This window comes from Pipistrellus kuhlii, unplaced genomic scaffold (assembly GCF_014108245.1).
Source record: "Pipistrellus kuhlii isolate mPipKuh1 unplaced genomic scaffold, mPipKuh1.p scaffold_m20_p_3, whole genome shotgun sequence".
Taxonomy (NCBI): Eukaryota; Metazoa; Chordata; class Mammalia; order Chiroptera; family Vespertilionidae; genus Pipistrellus; species Pipistrellus kuhlii.
In genome coordinates this window covers 112,353,712-112,370,935 of record NW_023425529.1, presented here as the reverse complement: position 1 = coordinate 112,370,935, position 17,224 = coordinate 112,353,712, and the positions used below count along the sequence as shown (strand labels likewise).

The 17,224-nt window shown below is 35.5% G+C and overlaps 1 protein-coding gene across 2 annotated transcripts in view; it reads right to left on the bottom strand.

Moving 5' to 3' along the window:
- The window catches only part of EPSTI1 (epithelial stromal interaction 1), a 108,780-nt gene that overhangs the window by 50,458 nt on the left and 41,098 nt on the right, over positions 1-17,224 (bottom strand). For both annotated transcript variants that reach the window (XM_036458338.2, XM_036458339.2), the window contains exon 6: positions 16,799-16,872. In XM_036458338.2, coding sequence (XP_036314231.1) covers positions 16,799-16,872 — 74 coding nt within the window. The remainder of the gene's footprint in view (positions 1-16,798; positions 16,873-17,224) is intronic.

The window sequence follows — 17,224 nt, the reverse complement described above, 5'->3', positions numbered from 1 at the left end:
GAGCAAAAGACAAAGAGAGAATATTAAAAGCAGCAAGAGAAAAGAAGGTAGTTACCTATAAAGGAACACCCATATGATTGTCAGCTGATTTCTCAACAGAAACCATGCAGGCCAGACGGGAATGGCAAGAAATATTCAAGGTGATGAATAGCAAGAACCTATAGCCAAAAATAATCTACCCAGCAAAGCTATCACTCAGAATCAAAGGACAGATAAAGACATTCACAAATAAAAAAAAGCTAACAGAGTTCATCACCACCAAACCAGAATTATATGAATTGCTGAAGGGGGTTATTTAGGAAGAGTAAGAAGATAAAGATAAAAATTATGATCAACAAATACGTAACTATCAACAAGTGAATCTAAAAACCAAGGGAATTAAAAAATCTGATGAACAATATTAACTAGTGAATATAATAGAATCAGAGGTATGGAAGGGGAGTGGACTGACGATTCTTGGAGAAAAGAGGAGTGGGGGTGTGGGAAGAGACTGAACAAAAACTGTGCATCTATGGATGAGGATAATGGGGGGTGGGGAAAGGACAGAGGGTAGGGTGGGAACCTGGTGGAGGGGAACAATTGAGGGGGGAAAGAGGATCACATTTGTAATAATCTGAACAATAAAGATTTATTTTAAAAAAATAAATAAATAAAATAAAAAATAAAAGATAAAGGAAGGAAGGAATGTGGAGAGGGAATGAGGGAGGGTAGGTGAAAGATGAGAAGAAGGATGAGGAACAGAAGTAGGAAATAAGGAGGAAACAAAAGTTTATGAATGATGAGTCAGTAGAAAAAATGTGTTACATAAAGGAGAGAGAAAAATTGTGTGAAAGGGAGAAGCCAGTAAGAAAGTCAAATACAATTGTTTCTGAAGGAGATAAGATTTAAGAAAAAGTTATTAAGGGTGACTGGGCTGGCAGGTGAGGGCTATTAGGGGTGACCAGGCTGGCAGGGGAGTTAGGGAGATCAGGCTGGCTGAGGAGAGCACTTAGGGGGATAAGACCAGCAGGCAGAATGGTTAGGGCAGGCAGGCAGGTGAGCGGTTAGTAGCCAGAGTTCTCAGATTGCAAGAGGGATGTCCAACTGCCAGTTTAGGCCCAAACTGGAAGTTGGATATCCCCAAGGGTCCCTGGATAGGAGAGGGTACAGGTCTCATTGAGGTACCCCTCACCTCCCATCATGCACGAATTTTGTGCAGCGGGCCTCTAGTATATCTATAACTAGAATTGTCTTCTAGCAGATGTGCTTATAAATACATAAACTATGCGTGACAGCGAGTGCCAAGCTGCTCTATACAAATTTATATTCTCAACAAAAATTAACTATGAAAGTACAGTTCAGAACCACAGCCTGATTCCTCTGAGTATTAATCCCATCCTGTCCTACACATTTCTGTTTATCTCAGTCACCTCCAAGTGGCCCATCTCACCCATCAACATTGTCTCTCTCTTGTGTACCACCTCATACATTTGCCATTCTATAGTCCACACCCTCATCTATTCTCCCAAATTCTTCCACATGGACAACAAACTCTTGATATGAAAAAGCCAACAATTCTAAATCCCAACCTCATTTCAGAAAGTCTTCCTGAAATCCAAAATCACTATTAGGCAAACTCTAAGATAAAAATTGTTGCAGGCAAGATCTTATGGATGCTAAAATCCGTGGAGAAAGGTTTGAGGATAACAGGATATTAGAATAATAATAATAGTCTTAAAGTATCTTCCCCAATTACAGAGGGAAAAACAAAAATAGTAGAGAGTGCCTTAACCAAACAATCAAATTTAATATTACCAGTTATAAGGTTATTAACATCATGAACCCTCTGATATGATGCTGAGGACACAGAATCACTTCTTAGTATTCTGAAATTTTAAACCTCAATCTCATCATGAGAACACATTAGACAAACCTGAATTTGAGGTGCATTTTACAAGGTAACTAACCAGAGTGTCAAGGTCACAAAAGATCAAAAGATGAGGAAAAATATCATAAATTGGATGAGACTGAGTCATGGCCACTAAATATATTATGTGTTTCTGAACTGGATCCTGAAATTGGAAAAGAGCCCTGGGGAGAAATTGGTGAAATTCTAATAAAGCCCATAGTTTACAATGTTTTATCAATGATAATTTCCTGGTTTTTATAATTGTACTACAGTTACATAAGATAATAGCATTAGGGGAAGCTAGGTGAAAAGTTTACTGGAAAACACTGTACTATTTAGCAACTTTTCTCCAAGTGGAAAATTATTCCAAAAGTAAAAGAGAAAAATCTCCTTAAAATAGTTCCCTAAAAGGAGCTATTTTCTTCTAACATTATATATATTCCTCAGTGCCTACGGGTGAAGCAGACACCCTATTTGCTCCCCATGCTGCTTTTAGACCATTATTTGTTTCCCTATTACCAGAAAGAAAAAAAAAGTGTATTCCTATATCATTACAGACATAAGTATGCACCATCCTCTTTGCTATTGTCATCTCCCAACCATCTGGTCAACTACTGCTCGTTTAAGACCTTCGCCTCTATCTTGACTACAGTCATCAGCAGGGATAAGCTCCATCTCCTCCCGCCTTTCAGTCCTAGGCTGTTTCCTGCTTTCCTCATCTTCAATAGCTCTTCACTTTGCCTGAGCCACATGCCTAGGGTCATACCACAGATTATACTGTCTTTAACAAATGTCCTCCTTGCAAAATATAAAATGGCAAATCCTTCTCTCAGACAGAACTTTCCAGCATTCCATGTTCTTCACACAAACACCTCATCACAACAATTTTTCAAACCATTGTTTCCTCCTCTTCCTCACCTGTCTTTACTCATTGTACAATTTAGATAGTGTAGTCCATTCTCACAATATTTCCTTTACAAATGCTTTCAATTCTCTCCCTCCTTTCTCTCTACCATAGTTGCCTGGGAAAAAACCAAACCAGATAAAGTCAACCGTCTGCCTTCTCTGGGTCTGCACCAGAGCAAGTGAATCAAACTTGGGGAAAATAATAGCAGGAATTTGGCATGATAGGTATGAAGGTGGATGGAGAAGTAGTATAGTAAATTGTTTTCACATGAAATTCATGAACTCCAGCTTCACCCAATCATTCTATTCCATTTTACTTATGAATTCTACTCAGTATCTTATCTGTTCCACTTGGCAATGTACTCTCATCTAATAATCCCCTCATACTTCAGTGAGAACAAGGAAAGCATAGTCTTTTCCCCAAACCAAGTCTTCATCCATTTTTGTTTTTAAAATACAAGTATAAAAGAGTACTTCCTCACTTAAAATAAGGAAGTGACCTCTTTTTAACCATTGGCTAATCCATTGATTGCATATGCTCAGGAACTATCCACATATATCTTTTCAAGGTCTTTATTACTTCTGCCATTTCCATTCTGTCCAGCCTCTCCCTCCTCTACTGATTTATTTCTATCAGTACCATGCATGCCCAGTTTAAGAAAACTCTGCCTTCTTGATTTTGGGTGGTGAACGCACTATACAATATATAGTAATATATTATAGAACTGTACCTGAACATATATAATTTTATTAACCAATGTCACCCCAACAAATTCAATTAAAAAAAGTAAAACAACAACAACAAAAAGCAAAAAAACCAAAACAACAAAAAATTCCCTTTATTGACTATATTCCCATTACTATTTTTATAACTGATAATTTGTACTTAATCCTTTTCACCTATTTTACCCATTCCCTCAACCTCACTCTTATATGGCAACCATCAGTTTGTTCTCTGTAACTATAAGTTTATTTCTGTTTTGTTCATTTATTTTGTTTTTATATGATGAATATAAGCAAAATACTATTATATTTGTCTTTTTCTGTCTGACTTATTTTATTTACTATAATACTTATATTGTCCCAAATGGCAAGATTTACTCTTTTTATGGCTAGGTAATATTCCATTAAATAAATGAACCACATCTTAAGCGATTTAATTCATTTACATGGCTTATATTTACATGAATTTCTAAACTTCTACCTCCCACTTACCTACTTACCCAAACACCAAATTCATATATACAACTTCCCATTTGCTATCTCCCAGGCATCTCAAAGGTAGCATGTTAAAAAGCAAATTTTTTATATGTTTCTTTTTTTAAAAGAATGGTTTATTGATTTTTAGAGAGAGGGGAAGGGAGACAAGAGAAATATCAATGTGAGAACATAACATGATTGGCTGCCTCCTGTACACTCCTTACCCATAACTCGAGCATGTGCCCTGACGGGGAATGGAACCAGCAGCAACCAGCAACCTCTTGGTGTACAGGAAGATGCCCAACTAACTGACCAGGGCAAACTTTTGATATCTTTCTTTCTAAACCTTGATCTTCTAATAGTCCTCATCACAGCACATGGCACCACTATACATTCAATACATCCAGTCAGAAATTTAGGAGTTATCTGGATTCTTCCTTCTTCCTCATCCCCAAAAATGTCTTATTAATTTTCATGTAATCATGTTTTCTTTGATTACAAAATCAGCCATTATTAACCATACACCTAGTAAATATGAACTGCTTTTGATTCTAAGATTTGCTTGTTCAAATCCAAATGTACATTAATTTTTTAAAGTAATAGAGAAATACTGCTGCCTGTCATTTTGTTATTATTTTAATCATCACCCAGGAATAGGTTTATTGATTTGAGAGAGAGAGAGAGAGAGAGAGAGAGAGAGAGAGAGAGAGAGAGAGAGAGAGGAGGGAGAGTAGCTCCCCTTATCCATGAGGGATATTCCAAGATCTCCAATGGATGCTTGAAGCCATGGATACTATCAAGTTCACACATACTATATTTTTTCCTAAACATACATACCTGCAATATATTGTAGTTTAAATTTTAAATTAAGCAAGTAAAAGATTAAAAACTATAAGTAATAAAAAATAGAATTATTATAACATGCACTATAGTGTAATAAATGAATGTGATCTCTGATAATCTATATAGCTATTAAGTGATTAATGGGCAGGTAACATAATCAGCCTGAATATGCTGGCCAAATGAGACAAGATAATGTCAAATTTAATCATGCTACTCAGAATGGTGTGCAATTTAAAACTTACAAGTTGTTTATTTCTGAAAATTTGGACCATGGTTCCAAAATTGCAGGAAAGCAAAACTGAAGATAAGGAGAGACTGCTGTATTACTCCTCTCTGCATTGACATTGCCCTAATCTGAACTACTGCCCACTCTTACCTGGCTACTGAAGTGATATTCGTATAGGCATACATTAGAGATATTGTGAATTTGGCTCCAGACCACCACAATAAAGTGAGTTAGGCAAAGTTTTTTGGCTCCCAAGTGCTTATCAAAGTTATGTTTACATTATACTGCAGTTTATTAAGTGTGCGATAGCATTATGTATAAAAAATATACAGCCAGCTGGGACAACATAGCTCAGTGGTCAGACATGAACCAGGAGATCATGGTTCAATTCCCAGTCAGGGCACATGACCTGGTTGTGGGCTTTATCCCCAGTGGTGTCATGTAGGAGGTAGCCTATCAATGATTCTTTCTCATCATTGATGTTTCTATCTCTCTCCCTGCTTCTCTGAAATTAATAAAAATATATATTTTTTAAATGTGCAGCCCTGGACAGGTGACTCAGTTGGTTGGGTCATTGTCTTGTGTATCAAAAGGTTATGGGGTTGATTCCTGGTCAGGGCGCATGCCTAAGTTGTAGGTTGGATCCCTGGTAGGGGTGTATATATAAGGCAATTGATGATGATTCTCTCTCACATTGATGTTTCTCTCTCTCCCTTCCTCGCTCTCTAAAAGTCAATAAAAGCATATCCTCAGGTGAAGATTAAAAATTATAAAAATGTACATACCTGGATTAAAAAAAAAATGCTTTATTCCTTAAAAAAAATGCTAACCATCATCTTCAGCAAGTTGTAATCTTTTTGTTGGTGGAGGGTCTTGCCTGGATGTTGATGAAAATGCAATATATGTGAAGTGCAAGAAAGCAAAGCACAATAAAACAAGCTATGCTTTACTGGCTCCTCCATTTCTATTTTTGTCTCCTCAAACCTATTCTCAACACAGCAAAACAGAGTAGTTATTCTTTTAAAAGAATAAAAAGCTTCTGAAGGTTTATCCTTGTAGCTTAAATAAAATCCAGGCTCACCTCTGTGCCTCAGCCTGAATGATGTCTGACACCTTTCTAACTTGTCAACTTCATGTTTTCTCTTTTCTTTTTCCACTTCAACTCACATACGCCAACTTTCTTTCAGGTTATGAAATATCAGAGGCCCGATGCATAAAATTTGGGCAAGAGTAGGTCTTCCCTGCCCCGACTGCTGGCACCAGCTTCCCTCCGGTGCTTCTGCCCAGTGCTCCTTTCCCTGATTCTCAACATGGTTGGTTCCTTCTCATGCTTCTATCTTCATTTCAAATGCCATTTTCTCAGAGTTAAGACTCCCTAACATGCTAAGGATATTCTCCCTTCCTGGTCCCATTATTCTTGATCTCAAGTAGAGATCACTATCTCTACCACTATGCTTCCTCATAGGAATTATTATAGTCTGTTATGCTATTTATTTCTTTGTTGGCTTGTTTATTATCAGAATCTCCACATTTTATCTCTATTCACAACACACACCTAGAACCTACTAAGCTAATGCAGTGCTAACCACATACCAGGTGCTCATTGTTCAATAAATGAAACCATATTTCCTAATGCTATTACCAACTCATTTGTGTTTTTGTCAGTGTAAAGAAATAAAAATTTTATTTGTGTTTCTCTAGTAATTGGTGAGGCTGAATATTTTTATTAATTTATATTTATTCTCTCTTAACTGCTTTTTCAAGCTCTTTGCCAAGTTTTCTAGTGTTGTCTTTTTCTTATTAATTTGTAAAAGTTCTTTATGAAATTAAGCTTTTGTCTATTACTTTTGAGGCAAATATTTTCTCCTAGTCTACCACTTAATTGTACCCTTGTTCACTGTGATGTCTATTCTAAATTATTCTGCAGTCAAATCTGTATTTTTTCTTTATGACTTCTAAGTTATATATAAGGCTTAGCAAAAAGTTTCTACACATTCTTCATTACATTTGATTATGTTGACTCAATACAATTTGTCAAGTTGTCAGTCCTTTTGAAATGTATTTGACCTTTTATCAATAACTATAATCTTAAATATTAAATTCCCATTTTGGGGGTCTATTTATAGACTGTCATTCAACAAATCTACTTATTACAATGCCAACAACACTTTGTTATTACCATATCTTTATATTGCATATATAATACCTGGTATAACAAGCCCCTCTCTTGTGTCACTTAAATTTCTCATGTTTAAGTTTGTCTATTTTTGAATATTTTCTCTTTAAAATTGGTTTATCAAATTCCACAAGAAGTCCTGTTTAATTTAAACATTAATAAGAAGGGAAATATCATCCTTGATTTGATTCCCCTTTTATAGTAAATAGATGGTATACATTTATTTTCATCTTCTTTTAGGTATTTTATTATAAAAATATCTATGTATTAGACTTATATGCATCTGTCTTACAGTGTAGATGGTTATTGCAAATAAATTTTTTCTTTCAATTACATAATGGACTTTTTATAGCATATAGAAAAGACAGAAATGTTCGAATATAATTTGAGATTAACTCATGTTAGCTGAATTATTTGTATCAGTTTTAATAATTCTTTAGTTGATCCCTTTGGGTTGGGTTTAGATAGAAAATCAGAGGCACTTCTTTCTTCTTTTCCAATATTTAGTTCTTTATTTATTTCTTAGAAATAGAAACTGTCTCTAATTATCTATCTAAAATTCAGGATCAGTAACAACAAGCACTCATGCAATCCTGTTCCAGACTACACTGAAAAGCTGTCATCTTTATCTATGATTTCAAACAAAATCTATCACTTTCTTTGAAGGTTTGATAGAACTCACTGATAAAACCAACTGGGTCTAGCATCTTTTTTAGTAAGGTCAAACTACATTTTCTCTTCCATTTATAGTTTTTATTCTAATCAGACATCAAGTCTAATCGTATACGTATATTTTCCTAGGAAATAATTTTTGCACCCAAACTTTCTAATCAAACAGTTAGAAATGAGCATAGTATTTTTCTCTTCCAGAATTTTGGTTATGCTTTTTGTGCCTTTGGAATTCTTCTCTATTCCTTATTCAGATAAATTAAAATTTGTCTCTTCCATCAGAATTTTCAAAACAAAAAACCAAAAAGCCTAGTTTAATTTATAGATCATAAAAATGTTTTTATTTCATAATGTAAAATTGTTCTGTATTTATTCCTTCATTTTATTTATTTGTATTTATTTTATGGTTATATTTCTATTTTAGTTAAGTGCTTTCTTCTTTTATTTTCATTTTTTACTAAATACTTTTAAAAACCTACTTTTTCTAAATCACCTTATAGCCACATTCTATCATTTTAGCATGGGATATTTTAAATTTTATATTCTTTTATGTCAGAGTAATTTGTAATTTAATTTTTGGTTTCAATATTTATATCATAAAATCATTTCAGAAGGTAATTCAAAAATATTTTAAGTGGATAGAGTTTTAAATTTCGTACTGCTTAATATCTAATTTTATTACATTTTTCTTAAGAATCGTGACTTTCTAGGATTTGGGTGTTTGTTTTTTTCTGGGATTTAAAGATAGTCTGAGGACTTAGTTATAGTAGTTAAGTTGGTATTTATAAGGAATATTCATTTTCACATACTGGTTACAACACTGTAACTATATCTATCTAACACTGTGGAGTTATTGTTATCCAAATCACATATTACTTAAGCAGTTCCCTTTAAGTTATTTAATCTATTTATTTTTTATGGCAAATTAGTTAAATAAAAGGGAAATCTAGTAAACCCATATATATTATAGACTTCAGCAGTTTTGTTTTATATATTTCAGATCTATATTGATAAAGATTTATAATTCACATTATCTTTTGGATTATACATTTTATGTACATAAAATATCCTTTGTCCTATTGCTTTTCACCTTGAATTCAATTTTGTCTCATTAATATTGCTACATCTGCCTGCTTTTGTTAGCATTTATGGATATATTTTCCATACCTTTTTTAGTGTGTTACTCATTATTTTTAATCTTTATTATTGAAAGTATTACATATGTCCCCTTTTTCCCTTTGACCTCATCTATCCCACCTTTCCCACACTATTATTAGTGCCCATGGGTTAGCATATATATGCACACAAGTTCTTTGGTTGATTTCTTCCCACTCACTCACACCAGCCTTCCCTTTGTGGTTCCACAGTCTGTCCCATACATAAGTGACTCTGGATCTATTTTGCTCATCAGTGTATTTTGTCCACATATGAGTGACATCGGATGATACTTGTCTTTCTCTGACTGGCTTATTTCATTTAGCACAATACTCTCCAGGTCCCTCCATGCTGTCTCAAAGGGTTGGAGATCATTTATTTATTTATTTATTTATTTATTTATTTATTTATTTATTACTGTGCATAGCATTCTAGGATTTCAATGTACCATAGCTTTTTTTAATCCATTCATCTACTGATGTGCACTTGGGCTGTTTCCAGATCTTAGCTATTGTAAATAGCACTGCTGTGAACATAGGGCCCATACCTTTATTATCAACTATTTTGTTTTATGGATAACTCCTATCATAGTTTATAGCTAGATTTTTATTTTCTATGCATATAGTTAGTTTTCTTTTAATGCAATCTAAGAGCTTTTCTTTTAACAAGGAAACCTAGCCTATATACTCTTTATGTGATTGTTGACTATGGTGTATAAAAAAGTCCAACTGCCTTGTTGCCTTTGCTGTAATGATCAAATTTTCATTTGTTGTATTTTTTTTCCCTAAAGTCTTTATTTTATATATCCTGTTTGGACATATAGTTAAACATAAAATACATAACTATATGTTTTTATATCAATATCTACAATTTACAAACATTTACTCATGCAAAGAAACACATATTTACTTCCCATGTCCCTCTCTTTCTCTACCTCTTCTAGGACTAAAATCTTCCATGATTTTAATTTGACCTAATCTTGATTCCTAATTTTTTAAAAAATATATATAAAACAATCATATACTTGACCATAAATGTTATTATCTTTCTTTTCTTAATCACTATTTTTGTTAATCCTCACTCAAGGATATTTTTTCTACTGATTTTTGGAGAGAGTGAAAGGGAAGCAAGGAGGGAGAGAAAAAGAAAGACACATCAAATTGGTTGCTTCCTGTGTGCACCCCGCTCTGGGCTCGGGATGAAATCTGCAACCCAGGTAGGTGCCCTGGACCTGGAATCGTACCCTCCATACTTCAGTGTGTGGCCAGATTCTCCAACCTCTGAGCAACACTGACCAGAACTGTCCCTGTCTTTTTTTGCTTAGAATTATTCTGGTGTGTTATCTCCTCCTCCTTCTTAGATGCATTATTTGTTTGACCAGAGTTCCTTTTATGGTATTTTTTTTTTCAGTAAGGATCTTAGAACCCACATAGAACTGATAAACAAATGAGGAGATGCAGATAGCTTGTACTGGAGGGGGAAACATATTTCCCCAGGTACAGTATGTTTATCAGGAGCTCTGTTAGTGCCCCGAGGCCTTCTTAGTGAATGATGTTGTGTCATCGAGTTCTTAGGCTCTATCCTTGGGGGAAAGGGCCAGAGTCAGCTGGTCCCTCTCTCTCACTTCTTCCCCTGCTGGCCTGTTTGGAGTCCTTTCATACTTTGCTTCACTTTGCCTTCCAAGCACTATGCTAGATTTCTAACGTGGATTTTGTTGATTAATCTTCTTTTGAACTAGCAACAATTTCTATTCTCACCCCATGCTAAACAAGAGAAAACAGAGGTTCACAGAAGTGAAATAATGTTCTTCAACTAGTAAAGAGAGAGGGTAAAGTTGGAACCCAGATAGGCAGTCTACTCCCATATCTGCCCTTACAAGAGGGGTAGCACTGATACCAGGTTCCAGTGATGAGATAATTAAGTTAAATAATTTTAAAATAAACTTTTATCTTTTACCATTTATTCACTACATACTGAGAGAGACAGAAATGATCCATGATAGCCAGGCACTCAAAACTTGGCCCTAGTGAACTCCTGTTGAAAGTAATTTTATACAATAGCAACATCCAAAGAGGTTACTCGGTGACTGTGGTGGGTCATGAGGAAAATAAGACTATTCCATGACATGTCTAAGCAAAAAAAAATACATGAACCTTTCTTAATCATAATAGGGACCAAACACCCCAAAATTCTGACTACTGTGAGTGACTACTGCCTCTTTATCAAGTACAGAATTAATCTCACCAATGCCTTCCCCCTCCTTTTAGGTGAGATCGATTAAGATACCAAAAAATAATTACCCTTGCTTCCTGAGCAAAGCCCTGCTTTCTCAAACCCTCCCTCCACATTACCTGAGCCAGGGCCGACTCTTTCTTATCAGTTATTTCTAATACCTCTTTACTACAGTGACCATCTTCTTACTAAGGTGGCCCACATGTGGCTAAAGCATTGAGAGTTCATTTGATAAGCAATGGAAAATAATGGAGGCTTTTAGAGTAGGGTAGGGACATGACCAAAGTTGTGCTTTAGGAAATGAAATCTGACAAAACATTTAAGATAATCAAGAGAAGAGGAAGAGACTCTTGGCAATGACAGTTATGAAACTGTTCCTGCTGTCCAAAGGATGACAAGGACACAGAAGCCACAATGCAAGTGGCATGCGATAAATACCTATGTGAAGGTGGTGGCAGCAGAATGAAAATGAGGTAATGTGCACTAGGACATCTGCAGGAAGGCTGAGAGTGAGTGAAAATTTTGATATGATCTTAACATCAACGTGATTTAACATTCAGTAGGCAGAGACTCTCTCAGATCAGATTCCCCATAAAATGTTCCGTCATATACTGAGCAAAGTAGAGGGTTCCTTTATCTATAAGTTCGCTTCATTAGCATAAGATAGTTATGAAAAGAATGACTCTGGATTCACCTTACTTGGATTATAAAATGCGAGGTTGGATGTAAGCCTACCATATGGATAAGGGATCAATTTAGCCCTTAAGTGTCTTTTGGAAGCTCCCATGGAAGGCATTAGAAGTTTTGTGAGCATACTAGAAGGAACACTTGAGGCCTAGTTATGCATATTCAGCAGACCTGTCTAGATCCTCTGCTCTAAGAAACTAAAATAGATGAAGATGTGCCTCCTAGGAATTAATCACACTATTATTCAAATGGAAATAAAAGAAATGCATGGCTCCAACGGCAGAAAACTTTCCACATTACAATCCACAGGCTGAGCACAAGGGGGCACTTGGCAGTTTGGAAATAGGAACTATTTCAAAATGAGCTCGATTCCAAGATTTTTTCAAACTTGGCTCTCAAGAACTGAGCTCCTTCTCCCCTAGAAATATTGGAAACTATATCTAGGAGTACAGTATAGGCAGGGAGGTCACAAAAACCCATGCATTCTATAAGTAAATTTAGTTGTGGTACTAACTCAGTCTTGGACCTGGAAGAGGATGTCATTCACATATAAGGAAAATCAGAAAAGACACTTCCTCAGTTTTTCTTTTGCTAGATAAAATTTAGATCTTAGTAGGAAGAAACAGAAGTCAGCTTTGTCCAAGTTTTTCTCTCTGCATTGACATACCCTAAAGTCTTCTCCACAGGTCCCTCATGTTGCTACAGTGCTTACCACCCCCCACCCTGGGCAGATGTTCCTGAGCTTCAAAGTACACCACATTTCTAAATTGCCTGTCTTCCCTAACCCTTCACATCTCTAGACCAAGATTTGGTTACATCGTTTACTGTCTCTATGATTTTGAGCAATTTAAATTGCCCAATCATCTACCTGTAAAATAAAGATGATATAGCCCTAATAGGGCTAATCTAAAAATAGAATAAAAAAATATATACATTGTGCATAGCATACCTGAACTCTACATGTCCCCACTGATACAGCAGCAGCTTATTATTACTTTGGTTATTTAAATTAATTAAGCCAAGCACTTTTTAAAAAAACTCCTCACCCAAGGATATGTTTATTGATTTTAGAGAGAGAAAGGGAGAGAGAGAGAGACATCTATCAGTTGCCTCTCACATGCACACCGATCGGGGATGGAACCCGCAACCTGGGTATGTGCCCTGACCAGGAAGCCAACCCATAACCTTTTGGTGTATGGGATAATGCTCCAAGTAATTGAGCCACCTGCCCAGGGCAATACTGTGTACTTGTAAAAAAAAAAAAAAAAAAAACTACACAAATGTATAACCTATTACATTTAATAGTTATTAAATATGAATTTTAATTGTTTAAAAGATGCCCAATTCTTCAGCAAATCCCTAAGAAAACATTGTTTTTCCTAACACTCACACACAAAATGCATCTGACACCCCCCACAAATCCTACCTGAGATCCCACTATTGGTTAAATAGGCACAAAGTTTAAACTTTTCTCTACATCCATCAAAAAATGATTAAAAGATGACTATAATCCTAAATATAAATTCCATTTAAAACTTCTAATGCTGAGGTTTTACTTAATGTTTTAAATAACCTAAATCACAACATCCTTCATTGATATAAAAAAAGAAGATCCATAACAAAAGTTTCATTAACTGGTGCTTCAAATCCTCAATCTATTATAGTAATATTGATGATAGAAAAGGCCATCCAGGAAAGTACCACATTTGACTTTTTATAAATAGTAAATATACAGAGAGAATAAAAATAAGAGTGAAAACTACATGGAGGCTAAATGTCGATTTCTACCCTTTACTTTCATGCTCACGAATCCTAGAACTAACACTAAATTGTGAAATTTGAGTCTGTCCCAGCCACAGTAGCAGACTTAATGCACCATTAATCTGGTCTGTTCTCAGCTGCCAATTGAAATTTTCACAGTCATTTGATTTTTAAGGAAAGGAGAGTACTGCAGAAGTACATTCCAGAGGTCTTTTCATAAAAACCATCCTGTGTGCTCCATCTGCACGTGCAATCTGCTGGGGTATTTTCAGCCAGCTTGCCTGGGCAGATTAATGCATACAATTAGAAAGCAACCTCACAGGCATTCAATAAACTGCCTTCATTATTACACTCAGGAGAGTCCCTTTGGATGTCAATAAAAGCCTAGTTTTCTGCCTGTTAGCTAAATAATTGACAACACTAAAAATAATCAGAAGCAAATGAACAAAGTCAGGAACAAGGTGTTAAGAAAGAGCACATTAAGATTCCCGTGGTGGTGCCCCAAGATGCTATCATGAGCTTTTTCGCTAGCAACTTGGATTTACAGTCCACCCAAGTCCATGATTACCCTTCTCTTCAGAAAAACAACGAGGACAACAACAAAAACGTTCCGTGTTTGCTATTGGAATCACATATCACAGCACACTGAAAATGTTAAGGACATGAGGTATTGACTGGTTTGAAAGAATTTCTTTCTTGCCTTTCTATTTTGTGTTTCTTGGTTTGACAGTTTTATGAGAATCTAATTTTGGGGTAGGAAGGTGGCGGGAAGATGAACAGCCTGGTGGAATCTTTGCGCTATTAAAATTCTAACAGCTCTCCTAGACAAATTTTCCCCATAAACTGACTCTAAGAAGGTATTAGCAAGACATCTTATGCAGAGTTTCCATCTTTTCTAAGAAGTCCCTTTCATACTTTTATTTATTATAATGGTCATTCCGTTCATGAACTATGGGTCTTTTTAATGTCAAAAGTAGTTAAAAAAATACTCTTTTAAAAACTTACAAATATATACTTCTTGTGTTTCTCAATAGGCTTTAAAAATCAATTTGAGATACTTCACATTTTTAGCCAACTTCTCTTTTTCCTGGTTAGCTGGGACTTTCACAATAAGCAGAAGAAAGATCAAGAGTGAAATGTGCCTGTAATTGAATTCAGCTCCACTGATAGTTGTGAGGTGGCTGCAGGTAAAACATTTTCCTTCAAAGAAATAGGATGATTGGTCTCTGGCATTCAGTAAAACACAAATTCAAGAAGCCAGAAGACTGAAAGAAAGGAGTTGGGTGGCACCATCTCCATGTCTTTTGAAACTATTGCACATCCTTCACCTTACCATGTTAAAACTCTCCAGAAAAAGGACTCATTCAACTTCCCAGACCTTACCTAAAACCCCAGGTTGGTAAGCAGGTCCCCCCTTTTTCTAGTGTAAAACTAGGATGCCACAGGATAAATATATTTGTTCTTATTGTAGATGTAGGCTACAACTCTCCATCTATTTTCTACCCATAAATGGGGTTCAATAATAGAACTCTTCATTTATTGCCTCCCTCCTGCCATCTCTCTAAGACAGAGGATTTCTGGTGTTTAGCTTCCTACCAGCTCCCTCAGCCCCCTTGCCTTCCTTAAAGAAGAGCAGGGAAAGTGTGAATTCTATGTCTCAAATGAGGGCAATGCCTGTTTAACTTAGAGAAGATAATGTCATTCAATAGTGCTTCCACCCACTCCCATTTCATCCCCCACTCATTTTCCATCCTGGGTAGTAGAGGCCAAGTACCTAACTTGCTTAGGGGCAAAGTGAAGCTCTGATAAAGTTCTTTCCAAGTTCCTACCTCTTGAGTCTTAAAGCAAGGAGGAGTTGCTTACCCTCGAGGCAGAATAATTTCAGTGAAATGAGAAAACAAGAACATGCTATACTTATAAGAGCAGCGTGATTTAGGGTGTTATATATGCTCACCCTACACAGAATAACCTTAAATTCTGTAAAAGAGGTACAATAATGGGAAAAGAAGAGAGGAAAGAGTGAGAGAGCAATTCATCTAAAAGAGTGCAAGGCCAATAACTAGGTCTCATGCGCCAAAAATCTCTGCACAGTCCTGGCAAGATAAAGTTGTCTGATCCCATTCAACAAGGACCTCTATAAAAAGTTTCAAGTCCCTAAAATATTCAGGCACTTTTATGCCCTTTACAGAAGATATTTTATGTAATCCTTACAGATAGACCTATATAGGGACATTATCATACCTATTTAATTTTTTTAAAATAAAGTTCAAAGAGGCTTAGTAGTTTTGTCCAGGGTCATATCTTGGAAACAGAGCTATGACTTTGAACCCAGATCAGCTTGGTTTGAATTCTACCACATTTGGAATTAACCTAGGGCCAGAAATATGTTCCTTTGGTTTTGTCTATTCTTTTAAGCAGTATGCAAGTAACCTAACTACACAGAGTTAGCATACAAGCTTATCTTTAAAGCCCATATAAGAGAGTAGATTATCTATATTATAAAGCACAGAGTAGTTAGTTGTCTTGTACATGTTAGCTGCTGTTATTCACAAATCACACTGGAAAAAGTGTTTTATTATAGTTTATAACCACCAATTGGCAATTTTGCCAATAATTACTTAGTAATTTCTCAGTTCTTATCTACAAAAATACCTGTGTGTAATAGTTCTCAATCTATTAGATAAATGTCTAGTTAGTTTAGATTCTGTATTGGTAGTTTTTTTCCAAACACCTGCTTCAGTTTATGTCAGTGTCTTAGAATTCAATATAATTACAAGTGCCCCAAGTCACCAAAAATAAAGCCCTCCAAATTATTTATAATAAAGAATTCCTCAGGTTTAGCAGTGATATTTCTCATCAAATGAATACTAAAAAATACTTTGGTGAGTATAGATATTGCCAACCTTAGAACCTCACTTACATAATGAAGAAGTTCAATTACATAATTAATGTAACAGCCAATAATCAAATATTAGATGTTTTGAAAAGTTACCACCACCTAGCAGAATGAATAATATGGTCATAAAGGTACAAAGCTCTGAAAAAATAAACTTACTATTGCTGATGTTCTCTAAATGCTTCTCTTCTGAGATTTTCTTGAAGTCTTTTTTTCTCCTCTAGTGTTTTGCTCTGAAATTGTAAATATCAAAATGTAATCTATTAGAGAAACTTACACAGAATCATGGTGTGCACATTAGTGGCCAAACCATTAGGCTTAAGCAGCCCCAATAGTCTAAGAAGGTATTACCAGGCCTTCCAAGATGGTGTCCCTCTCCCGGCCCATGGGTACTACGCTGAAAGCCAGGAGCACCCAGTTCTTTCATTGGCTCCCCTCTTTCAGCCTGATTGGTACAATCACACAATCAGTATTTCAAATTTTTATTCTTTAGTTTAAATGACAACATCATTTATATTTTAAGCAGTGTTTAAAAAATGTTCTAAAGGAAACATGAAATTTCCACACAAAGTAAGTTAAATTAAA